General features: G+C 39.2%; 1 protein-coding gene across 1 annotated transcript in view; it reads left to right on the top strand.

Annotated features, from left to right (window-relative positions):
- The first annotated feature begins 2,014 nt into the window (after positions 1-2,014).
- Positions 2,015-21,839, top strand: part of aacs (acetoacetyl-CoA synthetase) — a 31,840-nt gene continuing 12,015 nt past the window's right edge. Inside the window, exons 1-10 of the mRNA XM_068605101.1 lie at positions 2,015-2,320; positions 3,157-3,260; positions 4,952-5,072; positions 5,962-6,075; positions 10,260-10,357; positions 11,442-11,556; positions 12,029-12,110; positions 12,290-12,443; positions 15,454-15,534; positions 16,346-16,470. Of these exons, the coding sequence (XP_068461202.1) occupies positions 2,182-2,320; positions 3,157-3,260; positions 4,952-5,072; positions 5,962-6,075; positions 10,260-10,357; positions 11,442-11,556; positions 12,029-12,110; positions 12,290-12,443; positions 15,454-15,534; positions 16,346-16,470 (1,133 nt within the window). The 5' untranslated portion in view covers positions 2,015-2,181. The remainder of the gene's footprint in view (positions 2,321-3,156; positions 3,261-4,951; positions 5,073-5,961; positions 6,076-10,259; positions 10,358-11,441; positions 11,557-12,028; positions 12,111-12,289; positions 12,444-15,453; positions 15,535-16,345; positions 16,471-21,839) is intronic.

Raw genomic sequence — 21,839 nt, 5'->3', positions numbered from 1 at the left:
ATCCTTTCCTATGTGTTGGCTATACTGCTTTAATCAAGGTCTTACCACAGCCCCTTTGATACAAGCGTAGTCAAAACATGTGTGGTTTCAAGGTGAATGTACCATGTCAGAATGATTCGGCAAAAACTGAGGAGACACGGTGGGATTTCACAGTGTTTATCTGACCCACATATTTGCTTGGATTTTATGGTGGACTGAGATATGAAGCTACCGTTTTTGCCATCTGGACTCTGGGTCCATGACCTGTAAATAAAATGTAAACTCACATTGAGCATTATTATGTTATTTGTTTTTGTGTATCATTAAAATAACTACTAAATATTTAGCTGAGAGCACCAAATATGATCTATTTTTTTAAGTATATTTTGTATGTGTTCACAAAAGCCTTCACTCATGCTTTTATGTGTGTTTTATGTGCATATGGCATTTTTTGTTAGCCTGCATTCAATGAATGCATTTCCAATGCACTTGGTGGATGACTGAACTATTCAGGCTACTGGGACTGGCATAGTGCCTGAGCAAGACAGTAATACTTGTTTTCCCAAATTCAAATTTTGTTATAAAAAAGTGTGCCAAGTCTTTGGTTTCCTTATTGTGAAATTGCTTAAAGTATGATCATTATGGGGATACAGAAATAGAAACTAGACAAGACTAGACAGAACATGATTAAAGTAGAGATGGCATCACCAGACGGTGAGGAGGGTCATTCTTCTCTTTCATTGATTGGGCACACCCCTGAATGCTCCTGCCTTATTGCTCTCTGACTGGCTCATAGGCCTCCTTTGAAGCTTCCGAGCCAGCTTGCCATTGAACAAACGAAGGGCCAGTCCAACGTTGATGATACGCCTCTCTCATAGACCGATCCGTCGGCTGATGTGGAACCAGGGTGCCGAGGACCAATCAAAATCCCTTATTTTGACAGGCAAGTTTCCTGCGTGCACGAGACTCGCCTGTTCAATTCTACTGCGCGTACACGTGTGGGTGATGTTCAAGATTTCTACGGTGTGTTGCGAAGGTCTTTCGGCGTGATAAAATCATTTTAAAACCCACACAATTAAAAAACAAACAAACGCATTTCTACCTCGACTGAATAATATCTGTGTACACAGTATATTGCGTTAAAAAAAGAAAACACTTTTTTAGTACGGACGGAATAGCGTTATATATTTCAGAGACATATTGCACAGACTGGCAGGGTGTGGTTGGTTGTTTATTACTTTGCATACATACCTATATTCAATGACATGACTCATTAGGGACATTTTGTTTCGTCACCATTGTGGCAAAAAACAACAAGAGGCACAGATCACATCAAGTTAAATACAAATTCCTGAGCAAATGGCTGCACATTTCACACTTCCAAAATATATACATTGTGTTTCTGAAGTTTGTCTATATAAAATGGTGGAAATGTGAAGTCATCGAGTTCAAGTATTTATAATGATGTTGGCAGAAAACATGTTGTGTGGTTTCAAGGTATATAATAATAATTTACTTTGATATCTGTAATTCATTTTCCTTTCCTGGGTGTCTTACATTGGATAGACAGTGGAAATGTGAAATCATGATCAAATTATGTTTTGATCGAGTGCAAGCTTTTCCATATCATTGGTCTTAAACAATCAAACAAATGTAATCACCTACAACATTAATTTAATCACGCATATCACATTAAAATGAGGGGTTGACATATTGACAGTATAATGTTCACATACTAAGCGTGAATACACTGAAGACAGCGTGACAGATCTTACAGATCACTGTAACCATTAGTATGCTCAGTAACAATCTTCCGATCCCTTTAAATAATACTTTTATTCCGAGTTAGAGAAGCATCTAGTGTCATTGGCCTAGTATTAGTACACACAAAAACATGGATATACATGGATTTTATGCAACGTTAGTTATTCAACACTTTGCGTTCTTGAACACAGCTCGCGCTGCTGCGTCATGACGCCAGGGCGTGGTCAGTCAGTTTTCCTAGGCAGCCCCACGCTTGCCTTTGACAGAGAGCCCTGAGAGCTGTCGCGCGCTGTAATTCCCCAGCCATCCAAAGTAAGCAGCCAGTCGCTGATCTAATTTAACCTCAACACGAGCCCTCAGCCCAGGGACAGCTAGCTTTAGCGAGGCCCCGAGCGTTAACCGGCGTTTGTCAGCGGACAAAAAGGACGAAAGGCAAAGATGTCTAAAGACACGGAAGGGAAGAGCGAGCAAATTATGGACGTGGAGAGCAAGGTGTTGTGGTACCCGGACTCCAAGAGGAACACGCAGATGGACAAGTTCAGGATACAGGTCAACGGGGACTACGGAGCTAATCTCGGTGAGTAGATACGGGTCGAGGATACGAGGAGGATAGCGGAAGACAGACGAGGACCGAGAGAGGGAGCGAGAGAGAAACGTTAGGTGAATTTAAATTTACAAGTCAGATTTTATTGCGTCATCGAGGCTGGTAAGGTGAATAGACACATTGTAATAGTGTCTCCCTCTGCTACCTGTCGATATTTGGTTCGTTCCTTTTAGCTACATAAAGCTGCTTTGCAGTGTGCATTGCTTCAAGCTAGCTTTGGTGTGCATCCATGTGTCTTACTGAAGAGACAACGACTCTGCCTTTTAACACATGTCTGCAGGTTAAGACTAATACAAGTATTACGAAATATTTAACTACCTCAATTATTTATCTCACCATTCCTGTTTTTTTAGACAGAGAGAGACAGCGAGAGGGAGAGAATGTTGAAAAACCTGGTCTGTAAGTAGGAAGGAAAAGAGTTAGGAGGCTTAGTGTTAGGAGGTCAGCATGGACAGCTTTGTGAGTGAAATTCAAATGACTTCATTCTTGAGGTCTTCTTTGATTCTAAGTGTGCATGATGTATTGGCTTGGTGAGTTATCAATGCATCTGATGGAGAGAACAACCTTTACTTTAAATCCGTGATTTTAAACATTTGGTCAGGATATCTCAAAGATTGCAAGATACATGTCTTCTGCTTTACTTTCTATGTACTAATGTTTTTTTTTCATATTCAGCCATCTGTATCAACTTTCAACTTTTATTTATATATATATATATATATATATATATATATATATATATATAAATATATATATATATATATATATATATATAAATATGTATTAATGATTGATTCTCTGTCCTCTAGTCAACTATAATGAGCTGTACCAGTGGTCGGTGGACAGTTATTCAGATTTCTGGGCAGAAGTGTGGCGCTTTTGCGGCGTTGTCAGCTCCAAGCCATATGAAGAGGTGAGTCCAACCTCTGCTGGTATATCCTGGAGGAGAATGGTTTGAATTTTAGCCTAAAATTTAACAGCCACTCTCTGATTTTTTTTTAAATATAATATTTCCTACAAATACATTTTTGGGAGTTTGAAATGGCTGGCAGTAATTGTGGTTCTTTAGTACATTACCTCCTTTCATCACTCAAACTAACCCCCTTAATGTTCCACTGTACACCAAATGATGGAGTTATTCAAAGTTTGTGTTACTACAAAGTGTATCAATATGCACAAGTTATTGTTATGGATTGTACCTTGTTTGAAAAAAAAGTAAAATATCAAGTTCATTTGTTTGATATTTGATGATATATATTTGATCTATTTCTGGCACACATGATTTGTTGCACGAATATAATTTGTGTAGCAACATACCAATCTTTGAGCTGTCCGGAACAACACACTCTCATGAGAGATGGCAGGGTTTCTGCTTTCATAAAAGAATGATACGCTACAAAAGGTGGTGTATCCACTGCGTGCATCCATCCTAGGAAATCCACGCTGTATAGTGATTTAAGAAAAAATAGCTTAATTGTGCTTTGAGTTGGTGGGAAGGCTTTCTTCATTATTTTCCATGAAAAGGCAAATATCAGATATGATTCTTCCTTAATCAGAAGAGAATACTTAGTTCATTCATAAACCACTCTCAACATTTGACAAAAAAGGACATCTGAGTTCAACAGCTGACATAAAATGCATCTTAAATGTACATGTGGCACATTTTTTCATGCTGATAGTAAATGTTTCACACTCTAAACTCAAAGACTGTATGGCTTGTTGACATTATAATTGCACTTATTTGAACAAGACTGCATTAAAGGGCCATTTTGAAAAAAGACATTTCACTGATTTTATGGAATCTTAATCTTTGTGTTGATTTTGGCATTTACTGTTTAATGTTGCTTAGTTTTCATGATAAAGCTAACATGGATGTGAGGTAATATCAAGTGTTTGGGGTTGAGTAGCTGTTCCATGTTGTTAACCTTTCTCTTGTGTTCGGCACCAACCCGTTTTTAGGTTTTAAATGCATAAGAGAACCATATAAAGTGTGTTTATTGCCTCAAAGCCTTTTGACTTTGTCAAGAACCTTTTATTTCAACAAAATAAAACTTTTTTTTCACTAAATGTGTGTTGTTAGTCTTGGAAATTATAGTTGATAATGTTAAAAGTGAAAAAATAAATAAAACAAATGTATTTAAAAGATGTGTTCTAATACCCCTCAGTAATAGTCAGGTAACACAACAACCTTTAATTTATTTACATAATTCTGTTGAGGTTAATTTCACCATTTTCTTAATTGAAAATTGAGGGGTTTCCTGACACCAAAACAATTAAAACATACAACAATATGTTCATGGATAAGGAAGCCTAAAAAGGTAACCAAGAGATTAGAAACAAGTTGTATTGTAGATAATTGTTTTTAGTGTATTTTATAGCTGATTTAAGGCATGGGTTGAAACCAACTGGTTAACACAAGGGATGCTAACAAGAAGCTAACACAAGAGGAAGGTTCACACCATTTGTACACATTGATGACACGTCACACATTATGTACTAATGTCTCTGCCAGCCAAAGCACTATGTATGGTCAACTCTGTCTGTGTGTGTGTGTGTGTGTGTTTGTGTGTTTGTGTGTGTGTGTGTTCTATGGGTGTGTACTAGGTGGTGGATTTATCCAAACGGATCTCGGATGTTCCAGAGTGGTTTAAAGGAGCTCGGCTCAACTACGCTGAAAACTTGCTCAAACATGCAGACCAGGACAAAGTAGCTCTCTATGCTGCAAGTAAGTAGAACAAATAATTTAAAAACTGTGTAATATATGTGACACAAACGATGCTGCACTTTGAATGTTTGTTAAATGTATCTCTAGTATGAATCATATCGACAAACTAAATAAAGAAAAAACAAAAATCACCAAACGAAGCCCTCTTTTGGTTTTACTTCCCCTCATAAAACTCACCTTTAAATCCAGTCTCTGCAGACTGATGTATTTGCGGCTCTTCTCATGGATATTTTTTAACAAAATTTGGGTTTCTCCATTAATTTACTGGTGAGGACTTGGATTGTTTCCCTCTTGAGTTTGCATGTTCTTTTATTATATCTTCGCGATTTGCAATCTCAAAGGAACTAAGCAGAAAGAAAGTCACAGCATTGAGGTAGCATTTGATCGCTGAATCGGTGCAGCGGTGAGCGCACGGCTGCGTACGTCACTCTGTTAATAGATGAACTGCTGCTCCCTCCTCTATCTCTCAGAGCTGTCACATGCTAATGGATAGGCACTTCGTTATTGCCCTGTATATGAGGGTGGGGTGGGCTTATGCACACACACGTGCACACGCACACAACCTTCTGCAGGCGCTGTAATGTAATTATGAGAAGGCCCATTGGTCACAATTCTGTGGAGCCTCTATGGATGTCAGGAAACTATTACTTAGAGGGACAAAGAGGACTGTTCCTGTCTGGCTCCATCCTGCCACACTATCATTCTCTATTTATGTCTCCTTGTTTTCCTTTTTGTCAGCACAAAGCCTAAATATTCGAACCAATCAAAATATGTGGACGTGTCTGGAGCTTTTACAAGGGTTTTCATTAAATACATATGTAATGCATATTTAATGCATATTTACCTCTGTTTCTGTGTATGATCCTCACTTTCTCTTTGTGTCTACCAGCGGAAGCAAATGATGAGATCGTGAAGGTGACGTTTGGGGAGTTGAGGCGTGATGTAGCATTGTTTGCTGCAGCCATGAGGAAGATGGGCCTACAGACTGGAGACAGGGTCGTAGGTGAGTCCTTAATGTATAACCTAATGGTATCAACATGTTATAGAACCTTCACTATCAATCAAGTGATGGTTGATTACCGACCAGAATTACTAGTGGATAGATTATTTGATCTACTTGTGACTTTGTCTTTCAATCTTCTTCATCCACTCCTTTCTTCTTACTTATTTCTGATTTGAAACTTGTTGCAACAAGTTAGATTATACTCGCTGCTAAGGAGCGAGTCTTGGCAGAAGTTGCAGTTTTTTCTGAAAGTCTCCATTTAGTTTTTTCAAAGTTCATATTTGTACAAGGTGGACCGGCTGATTTTCCTGTTTTTCTGCAACTCCTCACTGGACAGTACATTGATTCACATTTGCACATTCATACCAAAGCAAGCAGCGCCGCTGCAGCAGTTTAATGCAGGTCATTTACATTTAGTTTCTTTTGGGTGGCTAAACAAAAGCATGTCAGACTTCTGAACTGAATCATTTGTTGACCAGATAAATTTTTCTGATCTCAAAATACAAAACCATACATCCAATTTTTAACCATAATTTGTATAGTAGTAGTTTGTTTTATTCAGCTAATAGAAAGGGTCTTGGTCAAAATCAGAATTGTCAGAGGTCTCCAAAATGTACTGTTCATTACATTCATTACAAGACATTTAGTGTGAGCATGAATTCATTCTGGACCTAAATGACCTGTCCCTCATATGGTTGAAAGGTTTCCTGCTGTTATTTGGAAACAACAGTGTTTATAAGCTCATATTGAGTTTAGCTGTCCAGAAACAATCAGGGTGTATACATGTTGTGTGTGTGTCTGTGCTCAGAGTAAAGATGGATATTGCGGTAGGGAAATCCATTAGCTAAATGACTTCAGCTCTCTGGGAATGTCATTAGAAAGACTAGAGGGGAGACAGATAGGGAGCTGCAGAGAGAGAAAGAGATATTCCAGTTTCCTTATGCCTCCTTTCCCATTACATCCCTCAAAGGAAGTGTGTGTGTGTGTGTGTGTGTGTGTGTGTGTGTGTGTGTGTGTGTGTGTGAGACAGAGATGTCCTTGTCCCCAGGTTGTAACTAAAATACCTTGTCAGTGTCTATAATCCAGGAGATATATAAGCACTTAGCTGATGAAGCCACCCAAGCTTCATAGCAGTAAAACGTCACACACACACATATATATGCACCCTTGGTGCGATCAGCTTCAACATCCCCCTCCACTGTGTTATGAAGCTCGTATCCAGCCTTAATGCCCACTGATGATCCAGGATCTTTTGTCATTAACACACACTGCAAACAGTCTTATACTGTGGAATAATATTAAACAAAAACATAGCAGCACTGTCACTTGAAATAAGTAATATGTTTCAAGCAATTGAAAATGGTTTAATTTATAGAATTTACACCCTTTTACATTCAAGCAAAATGAGCTGAAACTAAAGAAGACTGTTAACCAGCGGGACACATTTTGCAGCAGCTTTGCTGTGTGCTGTAGCCGTGCTAGCAGCAAAACAATGTAATCCAGACAATTATTATTCTTGTTCTTGTTTCATATTGATATAAGTTGCTTTTCATAGACAATATCTTCACTAACTCCACCCATTGTTTTTCAGATTACAAAGAAACGCGTACCGATATCATGTTAGCTCTACGACATTGCGCCCGTGAGGTCAATGTGGTTTAACTCTGGTTAAAACATTTCTAATGTCTTCTCTTCAAATGCCCTTACTTAATTCTCACAGTATTGACAACGCAACTCAGTGGTGATGGTGTGTCAACAAATGTCGACAAGGGCAGTAAAGAAGAAAACTGCTATTAAGTAAACATGGACGTAAACAATTCACGATTTAATAATAATAATAATTAAAAAAAGACAATTCAGCAACAGTTTTATGAGGAAGAAAAAAACACCCAAGGATAAACTTGTGTTTTTGTGGGTAACACTGAATGTAAACATACATTTGCTTGTTTATAAGAAAACTCCACAGAGCACTTTTTAAAAAGCCTTCATGCTGCAGATTTATTGATTTCTTTACCACTTAAACTGCCGGGTTTACCACAGGGTGGCCTCCCATGGGTAAGTGCCTTCCTCCAGGATCTGTTCCCAGAAATGATCCAGGAAGGATTCAAGTCAAACAAGTTTTTCTCAGCTAATTTCAAATCAGTGGTTCACAGGTCACATTCATATCCAATTACCGCTCAAACCACATGGCTAAAACATCTATTTTCTATCTTCTGATACTTTTAACTCCTTAAAAGTAATTTCTGTTTCATGAATTGCTAGGTTAGGGGACCAATAACCACATGTTTCAACAATAACACTGTTATGCTGCCATTAATTATACCCATTATTAGCCTTAAAGGCAAGTTGACTTTCATTCAGTAGTTATTAACAAACCTTAAAAGGTTCCTCGCAGTATGAATGATTAGTCAGAAAGTAGCAGCAATGTGTTGCTTTGCCGTGTAAGCAGGGTTGTTACAGCGCCGTGAGATGGTGAGTCATAAAAGTAGCAACAGAGGCAGTCAAGCAAAGTTTTGTATGAAGATTATAATCCATGATGCTAGTTATGCTGGTTTATTGACAGAGGAAATTTATTTATGAGAGTGTCTGTATAACCTAAATTGCAAGATGGTGATCTGTCAGATGTCATCTAACAAAAATCTGTTTCCTGGTTCCAGTAAGCAGGAGTCAGCAGAGCAACTGATAAAACCCAGATTAGTTGTGATGAAGTGGCTGTTTCAGTTTTCTTTCGACGTGCCAAATGGCTGTGCTGGAACTACCTGCTGTATTGTTTCTTATCGTGTTAGATTAGATACTTGTTATGAACAACAACCCAGTGTCCATAACATGAGAGCTCCTGTGTTGAGTCTGGCCAATCAATTGTTTTATTTTAGTATTGTAGTTCAACCACAGCTATGACTGAAGGGCTGCATTGACATCAGGCTTTTTAGATTGATTGTATAGTAAGTTAACCCAGTAGATAGTAGCGGCATGATGGTGTTGCAGTGAGAAAATTGTCTAAATTGGTATTGAAATTAAAATTAAAGCGCCAGGATCCCCTTCAGGCCAACACGGCCTGAAGGGGATCCATTAACTGTGTTTATGAAACTAAGAATCATGTTTTTAGTGAAAAGACTTGAAATGTCCTTGTCTTGGGCCCCTATATTGTTCAAGCAGTATATCGCAAAAGAAGACAGCATATCTCAGCTCCCCTTTAGTACTGTAATGATAACAATCCGCCTGGTACTTTTTTATCTTAATAATCAATAAATATTTAAAAAAAAATTCCTTTTGGCAAAATTATTTTGCTCTTTTTTTCAGGAGAAATTTAGCTTTCTAAATCTGTCAAGTATCAGTCATTATTAGATGTTATAATGGCTTAAAACTGTGTGTAAAAAGTAAAGGAGCAATCTTCTAAACATTTGAAAATGAACCTTAACAAAACTTTTGAGATTACAGAAATACAATTTAACCTGTTCCACATCTTCTCAAACAGTTTTGCTTTCATAAAGCATTCGGTGTCCATGTTATAGGCTTTTATATGTGTCCATGTCCAGGCGCTTTAAAGATTTGTTTATCTCTCTGAACCAGTTACTGTCCAGCTGAAGACATAACACATTATTGCAGTACTCACACATCTAGAGAGGCTTTTACATGAAGCTTGTGCACTGTTTCCTCCTCAGAATGGCCTTCTGTCTGTTCTTTCCCCACTGTTCTTTGTGTTTGTGGGGACAGGAAATGGACCTTTAGTGGGGGGTTTAGGTGGCCGAGCAAGTGGCTGAACTCTCAGAAACTATACTAATGCTATAATTTACAACCCCAACACATTACTTTCAAAGAAAACACTGCTCAAAACGCCACTGAAAGGCAGTGAAAAGCCAGTCAAGTCTCTCCCCTGCTCTCTGGAGCTGATCTCTGCTCTCCCCCTCCCCCGTAGACAAACTCAGCACTGTTTTTTATTTTTTTTTTTACTTTTACCGTAATGGACCACATTGGAAAGCTACGCTTCTGAGCTTTCAGAATCCGTTGGAATTACGTTGATTGCGCATATATTCGCGGAGTCACGGTAAAATGAGTTTTCATCCAGTTTGCATGTTACTTTCTGCCGACATCGACGGCTCTCTGCTTGAAGGGATAGCCACTTAAGATTATATCTGTCATATTGCTTGCTGCTTAAACATACTTCCTCCTCTCTTTCCCTGCAGGCTACCTGCCCAACGGTATCCATGCTGTGGAGGCCATGTTGGCAGCAGCCAGCATTGGAGCCATTTGGAGCTCCACGTCGGTCGACTTTGGAGTCAATGTAAGGACTATATTATACTGTTTGGGGCTTATATGTCTTTATTTACATATATTTTAGTTTTTCTTTCTCTAGTATCAGCAACACTTTTTATTTTCTCATTGTTTTAGTCATTAAAGCTCGATTTGATAATTCAGGGGGATTTTTAAAAAAAACTTCTAATCCTGAAGTTAATGCATCCATCTACAGTGATAAATTGTTAATGTTTTTGATCAATTCTTAAAGGACATATGCAAACAAACCTACATATTAAGAGAAAATAGAGGATCAGACCTGTCCGGCATCGTATCGAATGTGTACAGATTGTAAAACCCTCTAAGACTAATTTGTAATTTGTGAAGTAAACTGAATTGAATTGTGTGTGAGTGACCAAGAGTGTAGAGTGAAGTTCACTTAGGCCCAATCCCAATCTCCTCCCTTACGGACTCACAGACTTTGAGGTGCGCTCCCGTGAAGTCCTTGAGGGTTTAGGGGCGTTCCATTGTCAAATTGTGGAGTGCCTGAGGGCTCTGTGGCCGACATTTTGAGCCCCTTATGAGCCCTTTCCTTGATGCTGACTTTGCATTACCCGCAATGCATTGCAACCTGAGGTTTATATATATATATATATATATATATATATATATATATATATATATATATATATATATATATATATATATATATATATATATATATATATATAAGAATGGGATTGGGCCTTGGTCCTTCAGCAACATTTTCCTTAATGCTCTTTTTGTCATATCGCGCTCTGCTTCCTATTTCTGGTGTGCTACTGCCCCATCTGGCCGATCAGAGAACTACATCTAGAATAAAAATATGTCTTCAGCCATAGAAGGAAGTTGTTTGATTGTTGATCATATATATTTTGTATTTTACTCCTTAGTAACTAATGTACAGGATGAAGGAATATGCTCTTGTGCAGAACCTTCATTGAATACATTTGTCGTTGTTCATTTCAGGGTCCACATTTACTTCTCTTACTGCAGTAAATTGAGCATTTTATTTCGCTGTTCATTTCCTGTCTGCTTACTCCAGTGTTCTCCTTTTTGGTTTTAACCTTCTCACTCTCTTTTTTTTCTCTTAGGGTGTCCTGGATAGATTTTCTCAAATCCAGCCCAAGCTGATCTTCTCTGTTGCGGCAGTGGTTTACAACGGCAAAACACATGACCACATAGAAAAGCTGATCAGTGTTGTCAAAGGTGGGACTACCATCAATTCATTTTAGAAACCCCCAAACATATATCGGCTTCTTCAATAATCTGGTGATAAAACCTGCTAAAGGGGTTCTACAGAGAGTTCATTCAGCAACTAAAACTTAGAAAGAACTTGTTCGAACAAGTAGACTAAGCCATTAAAGTGTAATACCATTAGAGTACAAAAGTGTCGCTCAACTGGGTTTTACAAGTGTTCCAAATTGAACCTTTGGAAGAATTAATGCACAACAGATGCTTGATAGACGTCAAGTGTGAAGTAAGATTTCTTCATCTGAGTGTCCAGAGAATTACAAAACATCTTTGAGACACTCAATGAAAAACATCTTCTTCCCTAAAGAACCAAACTGTGTGACATGTTGTGTAACGTTGGGATTCCTCTGGGAAACGTCTTTGCTTTTCATAAGGTTATAGTGTGAAGCATCCGAGTCTATCTCTCTCTCTATCTCTCTCGCTGTAGGTCTGCCCGACCTGAAGAAAGTAGTGGTGATTCCTTACGCTCGCTCCAAACAAGAGACCGACCTCTCCAAGATACCCAACAGGTGTGTGCGTGTGTGCGTTTGTGGAATCGACTAGACTGTGTTGAAACTGAGGAACTGAACAGATACTTTTGACAGACTGAGAGCCGGTCTGAGCGATACTCTCTTCCCCATATACTGTACCAATCTTTTCTTTCATTACTTCCTTGACTCATTTTCTTTCTCTCCGTTTTTGTCTGCAGTGTATTTATAGATGATTTCTTGGCATCTGGTCGTGGTGAAGCTGGCCAGTTTCCTCAGCTGGAGTTTGAGCAGCTTCCATTCAACCATCCCCTGTTCATCATGTACTCTTCTGGCACCACAGGAGCTCCGAAATGCATGGTCCACTCTGCTGGGGTAAGAAAAACATTGGCTTCCATCATCCCCAAATCATAAATATGGATCACTCTCCCTCTCTTTGTTGAGCGGACACTAAAATGGCAACAGAGTGACACTTCTGTTGCAGATTTTTTGTTAGTACTCCACAATAGTGATATGGTTCGCAGCTCGCACACGCACACGCACACAGAGACAGACAGCCTGCATCTGTTTGCAGAGCTCTCTTGAGTCGGCCCACATGTACAGTTTGCTTTTCAGTTCACAACATTTGTAATATTACACTTGAACAATTTGGAAAAAAGGCGAGATTCTCAAGAAGACGAATGATGAGAAAAGGAGGGGGAGAGGAAAGTAGTCGAATTGTTTTTGAGTGATATCAAAATTCTGAATTTGGAAAATTCCCCGCAAAAGACCCATATATTAGCTTTATTATTTATTAGCTGTTTCAGAGCTTTTGATCACAACCAATGGTCTTTATCCGGGGTTTTCAACATGCCGACTGCGTCCCAACATTTCTCATTGTGCAGATAAACGCACACTTAAGTATCTTTCCATCTTAACTTCTGACATAACTGATGGAATTGCAGCGTCAACACTAACCACCTCAGCTGCTAGTCGCTCCTGACAGGACTCTGATTGTTTTGGACTCAAACGCATTCCTTGAAGCCTGAAAAGATGGATTAGTATCCAGCTGTCTGCTAAAGAACTGAAACGAGGCAGATTATCTGTCTCATGTGCTGCTGACAGAATATAGTGGCAGATTTAGCAAAGATAAGGTATTTTTTTATTAATGTTTACAACTGTTGCTTTAAGCGCAAAGGTTTAAAATGAATGCTATGTTCACAACAAAAGCTGCATATTTTCACAACAATGTTGTTGTTAATGAAGGATAGATCATTTAGTAACTTTATGTGCAAAGATTGGTTATCACATAAAGAGCAAAAAAAAAAGAGCAAAAAATGTTAACGATGTAGTGACAATCGTAGGTGTCCACCGGCATGCCTTAGATCTTATATCATGCTTATATCTTTCAGTATTTTTTTTTAAGAAAGATGAATCATATAAATCAAATTAAATTATAACATGAGTCACTCTTGGCGAGCTTCACAGTAGTTCACATGTATCTTGTGTGTTATTTATCGGTTTATATTACATTTTCCACCACAAGATGGCAACAAACTTCCATCATCAGATCTTTCAAAGGTTATCTGCTCTCCGCAGCATGAATATCACTTTTTCCCGCTACATTCCTCATGTGAGTGAAGAGAGTGTCAAAAGAACCACTGCAATTTGAAGTCTGAGACACTCATCATGCAGAATGGATTAACACACTTGAACAAATGCATTCACACAGTTTCACAAAATGTTCTCTCTCTCCCTCTTTGATACGCTCCCGCCGTCTTTCACATTGGCTTTTCTATCCTTAACGTGCATGCATTTTCACATTTTTTCCCACTTATCCCTCCTGAGTCTTTAGTTTTTTTTCCTCTTCTGATTTACTTCTTCTTTCCTCTCGCTCCCAACTTTTTTTCTTTCTATTATTGTATCCTCTCTGTCTCTTTCCTTTGTGCCCCCTTCTCCTTCCTCTTGCAGCTGATAATTGGACCCTACCGCGTTGGTACAAACATTGCATATTGCGACGCTGGCAGTCCTCTCTGGCTCCGGCAATTAGCTCCGGCACTGTTGCGCTTTCTGCTTCGTTACAGGTCTGTTAGCGTGCCGTCAGTAGCAAGATGGCACACACCAAAGGACGGGTATGACAGCGAAGTCCTGGCAAAGAACACACACACACACACACACGGAGCACACACACGCAGACACACGGAGCATACACTACAGTTATTACTCACCACCAGCAATGCAAACATATACATCTGTGATAGAGCGACGACTGTAGGAAAATTCCACTCAACACATTTGCCCTTTTTGTCCAAATTTGTTTGCACCACTGAGAATTACATTTATAAAATAAAACATATGTATAACTACAAAGCAAGAAATCTCTATCTGGCTATATGCATGTGGGTATGTCCTTTTCATATCTCTACACACATGCTGAGCGTATTGCTGGACCCAAGGACGTGTCAAACTTGGTGCAATTTGGCCAGATGGGGGAGCTATAACAACACACTTTACATTTTGGGTGTGTAACTATTCAACCATAAGTCTCAGGGACATAAATATGTTTTATCCTGGATTCTGTGGGTCCAGATGGATTTATCCCTACAGGCCACGCTACGTCCAGATCCAAATTCCACTAATTTAAAGCTTTATTTTCCTCCTACTCCAGCAAATTCTGAGGATTCCTCACCAGATTTGTTCCTGAACAGAGAAAATGCAACCACATTTGGTGGACGTCTAAATATGATGTCCGAGTGACCATGACAAACCTGGTCCCATTTGGCTAATAGGTTGTGCTGTGGGAGTATCATCTTTCCAAAAATAGAGGAAGTTCTGTGTGTGTGCGTACGTGTGCGTACTTGCGTGTGTGCGCGCGCTTGTGTCTGTGTGTGTGTGTGTCCCTCTGTGTCCTTTGCATTTCTCAAATCATCATCTGAACCAATCTGATATACTTCTCACTTGGTGGGTGTATTGCCGTGTAAAGTTGATGCAATTTGGACACGCAACATGTTCATTATCAATACACAAGCAACAGCGTTGTGTTCAGCAGCGGGGGCGTGGCTTCAGGGCCGTGGTGAAGCATGTCATCCGCATCAAACCTCTAAAAGCTATGGCTCATTGACTGCTGTTGGGTGCCGGGTATATTTACGGCCCAACTCTTCGCCTCCCTGCAGTCAATGAGCGATGAATGGCTCTTGAAAACGCTGTGAGCAGGAAACGGGAACTGCAGAAGTTGATATAATCTGAACATAGTAGTATTTTAATTACAGCCTCTAATAAGCAGGTGTCTTTGAGATTCTGTATGTCCATCGTGTGTGTAACATATCAGCACCAGCAATCATCAAATGTCAGTCATGAATGAAAACCTGAAACGATTCCTTATCTTTCTGTCTGTTGGTTGCTGTAGGGCACGCTCATCCAACACTTGAAAGAACACATTCTCCATGGCAATATGACCAGCAGTGATGTCATCATTTACTACACCACGGTAGGTCCGCAATCTTTTCACAATAAAAGTGACGTGCTCATGGTACCATAAATGTGTACACACACACACACACACACACACACACACACACACACACACACACACACACACACACACAAACACAAACACAAACACACACTCTCTAACAGATCTTGTCTAATGAGCAGCATTGAGTGCTGTGCATCATTTTTAGTGGTTCCCATAAGATTCTTGCTCCTTTTGATGATGAACACAAAGGAACATTGTTTTATGTGAGAACGACTTGACGGTTTTGATCGGTAGCCGATCAATCGGTTCATCTCTACCAATATTAGATTTTCAATCATATAAAGAGAACTGCTGCAAGTTTGGACATTTCAGAAGCAGCATCCAGGTCATATTTGGCCTTTTTCCTTGATGCATGACCTCAAGGATTCATTGATTATCGGAATTCTTTCTTAGATTTTTCTCAATCAGCTTGTCAGTTTTATTGACTAATCGTTTCATTAATTGTTGTTGTAGAAATGTACACTTTACAGAAAATATTGTATTTGCTCTGGTCTGGAGAGCTAACGTTACAATCAATATGAGAAAGTATCAGGGATGATGCCAAAGCAGGAGCTCAGCATGCAGAGAAAAGAGAAACACAATTATGTGAACCACAGATACATAACTCACAGTCTGCATGAGTTTTCTAGTTTTCTATCGATTTATCCATGTTGATGAGAAAAGCGTGTTTATGCCAGATAAACTCACTGTGTGTGTGTGTGTGTGTGTGTGTGTGTGTGTGTGTGTGTGTGTGTGTGTGTGTGTGTGTGTGCGTGCTGATTAGACTGGCTGGATGATGTGGAACTGGCTGGTGTCTGCTCTGGCAGTGGGAGCCTCTGTGGTTTTGTATGACGGTTCTCCACTAATGCCCACACCCAATGTACTGTGGAACCTCACAGACCAGCTGGGGTAAGTTATCCGCATGCACACGCACGCGCACACGCACACGCTCACACACACACACACACACACACACACACACACACGCACACACACGCACACATACACACACACACACACACACACACACACAGACTTGCTTTCTCTTGGTAGAGGATTTTTTTTTTTTTAAATTGCCCATTCTGAAAACAGACTCTGGTCATGAAGCCTCCATTTGTATTAATATTTAGGTGATAATTGTTTATGAAACATCAAAAACAACCACATGAAAACACACAAATCTCAACTGAATGCAGTGCAGCCTTACCCATGTTGCATTTTCAACACGAATGGTGCAACTGACATACAATCAAGAAAAGAGCTTTAATATAATACAAATTAATAAAACTAAATAAGAATAATAAAATGTTGATGATTCATGAGCAGAAAGGGACCTAGAAAGTACTGACAAAAAACAAACAATCAAAGGAGAAAGAGGGATTTGGATGCGCAGTGAGACACAGCACAGACAAAGGGTAAAGTTTTCCTTGGAGGTTTTGTTTTCAACCACAGAATTGATTGTGTGTTTGCCTAATTGACAACTTGCGCACACACGAGTAGACTCATGAATAAAGATTTTGGCTGTTTATAATATCCATTGAGAATGTAGACCCTCAGCAACCAATCATACGATAAACATTCATTATTTACCGACTTGATTGTATAGAAAACAGAAACATAAAGTAAAGATAGGAGATGGTATATAAAGTGGACAAAGAAGATAATATCTGTGTTTCGTTTCATGCCATAGATTTTTATAGTAAGGTTGTTGGGTGTATAGTTGGAAATGAACCCATTGGAAAAAGAGAATAGGCTTTCATGTCATGCCACCATGTTTTACTCTGCTGTATGTAGTAAATGTATTGAGATTTTGACAATTCTAGTCGCAGTTTCACCTAACTTTGAAAAATAAATCGGTCTCAAAGTTCAAACATACAAAACACTTCAACTTCCTTATTGATCAGCACAGCTGCCTCGCTGTCACCCTGAAATTGCACTTATGTGTTGTGCTCAGCTGAACAGGCTACCTGAAGTCAGCAGGTCAGCCATCCCTGGAGCACGTCGTTATTGAGATTGATGGTGATGCTGTACATTTGGATGACCCGGGTCAAACTACAAGACAGCCGAGACGGCTGAAAGCTAAAGTTTACCATCGAGTCCAGATACTGTTCACTCCATAACTATAACCCTCCACCACTTTCACCACCATAAGCAGCAGATGCTAAAACACAGTATTGCTCTTCCATTGTCTTTTGGATGGAGAGGTTAAAGAAAATATTGTGTGAATGTATGTTTGTAGGGAGGCCATTAATTGGTTCATATTAAATGTGTTGCATTGTTTACTTCTGTGTACATCTGAGGACGATGTAGTGGTACACGTAAGAGCTCTGCCCCAAGACAGTCAATTATTTTCTTTCATTAATTATTTTTAGATGAATCCCTTATGTTGCATTATATTTATTCCCTTCAATTTTAGAGCAACATTTCATCCAACATTTACACCTAACCAATTTATTGTGTATTATGTATTCCACGACCAAAAAGTATCAGTGAGAAGAGAACTTTGAAGAGGCACAATTTAATACAAAGGACCGATGAGATGCATGTTATGGATATTTTAAAAACATTTCGCTAACAAAATAAGTTTGTATCATCCGCAAAGAAATTTGTTGTTTTCCGAATGTAAGGAAATCTCTCACCCCTAATGGCCGCTATAAAACTGAAACGGATGTGCTTTGAGCAACCTTGCCACTGAAGCAACTTGGTCAGCCTGTGGTTAACGAATGAAAACAATGCACTGTGGTCAGCAAAAGTGAGAAGCAGTTTGAAAGCAGTGATACCTCAGACACATCTTTAGTGCAGCAGAGATGGCATATTGCCTTCAGCAAGGAAGGGAGTTATGGGGAGAAAAAAATGACACAGATGGGAGTAGTGGGAATTATAGAGCCAAAATGCCTAGTAAAAGTACTTCTGCTGCAGAAACTCAGAACAGGATCAGTTTGTAGATGCAAAACAAGCTTCTTTCACAACTTTAGTAGCCATTTGAATCAACAAAATATTATGATCTTTATATAATGATTGGCATCCTGATATAATAACTATTAGACTAGGATTGTGCTCATTTCTATTGCTGTATGGCTGATTGACAGCAAGTGTTTTACTGATATAAATGTTATACTGAAGTCTTTCAACCTCAAGGCTTGTTTGCCCAGAAATAATTTAAATGAGGAAAATGGCGTGAACAAGGTTAGAATAGTGTTGGCGATATTATCCACTTAGAGGAATTCACTGTGGGCCTGTCAGTGTGACAAAACACATGGAACCTTTTAAATTGTGCGAAGATTTTTGAACCAATTAGGTGCTGATGTTGCCACCTCCGACACATTTTCCATATCCTAACGCTACGCTGAAAAACCCTCTGGGAGAGGCTGACGTGACATTTTTTACACCCTCATCTTTTGAATTGACGACATCGGGACTAAATCTGTCAGCGCCTCGGAGAGTCTTAAACTCACATTGAGGCCTCCTCTGCAAATGTGACTTGTCGGTTGGTTGTGGAATTGTAATAACTACTTTTGCTGTTGCATCACTCTTAACAATTGACATTTCCAGTTTTAAATCTCTTTATTGATTGTTTTTGAAAGATTGCACTTTCAATCATGAGAAAGGAGTGGTACTGTAATTTTGCACAACAAAACCTTTTGTTTGCTATAATGGATTATTGCAGATCTGCTGCCTTTTGAGAAAAAGAGAAAGGTGAGGGGAGGCTCAAGTACGGGGAAATTCCCAAAAGACTTGTTTATTGTTAGTTCTGCAGTAGTTTTCTGTGCTTCACAACATCTGCTTGAAAGAGACGAACCAATGTGAGCCACTGGAGAGGTTCTTTATGTATAATGTTATTTTAAGATATACCTTTTTATTTAGAGAAAATAAGTAATAAAATGTATGAACTCATCCATGTTTTTACCAGTAACATGGATGCAATTTCCACCAAATCTACTATAGACAGAGGCTGCACTCTTCACAAGTTATCTCACTACGTCCCCTGCCTGTGTCATGTCGGGGAGAGAGATTTATTGAAGGGGCCGTAGTGAAAACTAAAGCAGCAGCATTCCTGGATAAAGCAAGCAAAAGGTCACAACATTTATATCTGTGACAGGTTCCAAGTATTAACAGGACTTTGGGGGCTCCTCTGTTTTACGCCGAGGATCTTCTTGCCTCTTGTAACTTTTGTCCGTCGTGTGTTGAGCTGCAATGTCAGAAAAAATGATCCCTTCTGTACTTTTGCACCAACTATAGAAATGTTGTCCCTTGCCAATGCGACATTCCCAGTTTTCCTCTTTGGAGGCGATGACTACAGATATGGTTTAGCAGATTGCATCTCGCCTGCGCAGTTACAGTTTTAGAAATGTCGGCATAATCTTTTAAATAACCTCTTGTCTTCTTGCTGCGTCTGAATGTTGTAAACTGTAGACTCAACTCTTCATCAAAGCTTTTACAAATATTATTTATTCACAGACGAAGCAACACCCATATTCTTTAAAGTGCTACATGCAGCATATTGATTGACTGTAAAACGAAAACATTTCTGCATCCATTTTTTGCCCTGCCTTTGTGATTGGCTGCCACAGGGTGGATTGTAGCACACAAGGAGAATGCTTTATAGAACAAAACAGAAAGAGCTTCACAGTACTGGATCACAGAAAGAGGGATGGAAGTGCAGATGGAAAAGTAATTTTCTTCAGAAACTCATAGAGATGAAATTGCATTCCTGGAGGGGGGCTCAGTACCAGCGTCCTGCTTGTGAGGGGAAGGGGTCAAGAGAAATACGTTCAATTTAAAAACGCAACAAATATTGTTGACTGGATATGAAGGCTGTCTATCATACTGAACAAGTCCTATTGTATTAATAGCATTGGATTTGGTATTTATTGACTTAAAAAAAATAATCATGTGGTGCTTCACACTTTTAATATTGAGTTTAAGTTTATTAGCATTCATGCTCACAGTTAACAGCTGAAGAGAAGCTTAATTTATATTTGCAAATGGGGAAACGGTTACACCGTCACAAAGTGGTTTCAAACTGTTCCTTGTGGCTCCTGACACTTGAGGGAAGAGCGACGATCCATTTTTATATTGCAAATCTTTCCAGGGTGAAGGATAAGTGCGAGAGTAGTTCAGAAAACATGCACATGCGCATCGAGACACATTAACGCAGGGTCTGCTCTGAGGCGCTCTCGCGTCCAATTGGCTTCAAGGGTCTCTTATTGGCTCAGTAGCTTCCAGCAACATGCCTCCTGTGAAACAGGCACACGCGCATTAACACAAGCAGACATTCACAAACGGAGACTCGCAGCTACTCCTCCAGCCTCCATCCTAAACATCCAATTAGCAGCCAGACCTGCAGCCACCTGCCTCCAATCAGAATAGACTGACCCTTTCCATGGTAGCCGGCCATGAAACAACTCCAGATGGAGGGTGGGGGCGGGGGGAATTGAACAGAGATAGACTGTGTGCGGGCTGGTGGTGAATATTTATTTTTATGTCATTTGTCTTATCTGATGGCTGTAATGTGAATGTGTAGAACAGGAGTAGACCATATTTATCCATCCTTGCCGAATATTCACAAACCGTGTTTGTATATGTATACCGTCTTAGATAACAATGTGTTTACTTTTGGAGATGAAGGAATTCGATGCGTAAAAGTAAAGCATTTAGAAATAGATTAATTAAATTGCTAAGTAATATTGATTATCAAGCCAAATGAGAGGTTGGTAATTTTATGGACTTGAGTACCTTTTTTTTGTATGTGATCTTTTTTCCCCTATTGAAACAAAAATGTATCTCATATGGTAAGAAGACAAATAACCATGCAATCGAAGCCATGGAAATTACCTTTGTATGATTCTGCAATAAAGTATAGAGCATTTTCTAAAAAACAATGTCAGAATATACAGTATATGAACAGAATGATGCATAAGTAAAGCAGCCCTGCAGTATTTTGTAATATTCAAACAGTTTGAACCCTCATCGATGAAAGGGTAGGCGATATGATATAATCATGAAAAATATTTCATCCCTCAAATATTTTCCACAGAGTCCATCATTGTAATTTATCTTTGTGTATGAGGCCGTTGTGGACAATGCTGTAAATGAGTGAGACAGTTTCAAGGTATTTTGTATAATCTTTCCATCAATGTGATAAAGTATCTTAATTTGTAACGCATCTTATTTGCTGGATTAGCCAAAACACAGACATTCATGTCTGGTTAGTCCACAGTGTCCATTAAGAATCTTTCAATACATCGAGATGTGGGTTCACAGTGATACAGATTGGA

Source organism: Clinocottus analis, unplaced genomic scaffold, assembly GCF_023055335.1.
Source record: "Clinocottus analis isolate CAN_PGR_092001 unplaced genomic scaffold, fCliAna1.0.p SCAF_7, whole genome shotgun sequence".
Lineage (NCBI taxonomy): Eukaryota > Metazoa > Chordata > Actinopteri > Perciformes > Cottidae > Clinocottus > Clinocottus analis.
Note: the sequence above shows the minus strand (reverse complement) of the source record. Positions and strands in the feature narration are given on the sequence as shown.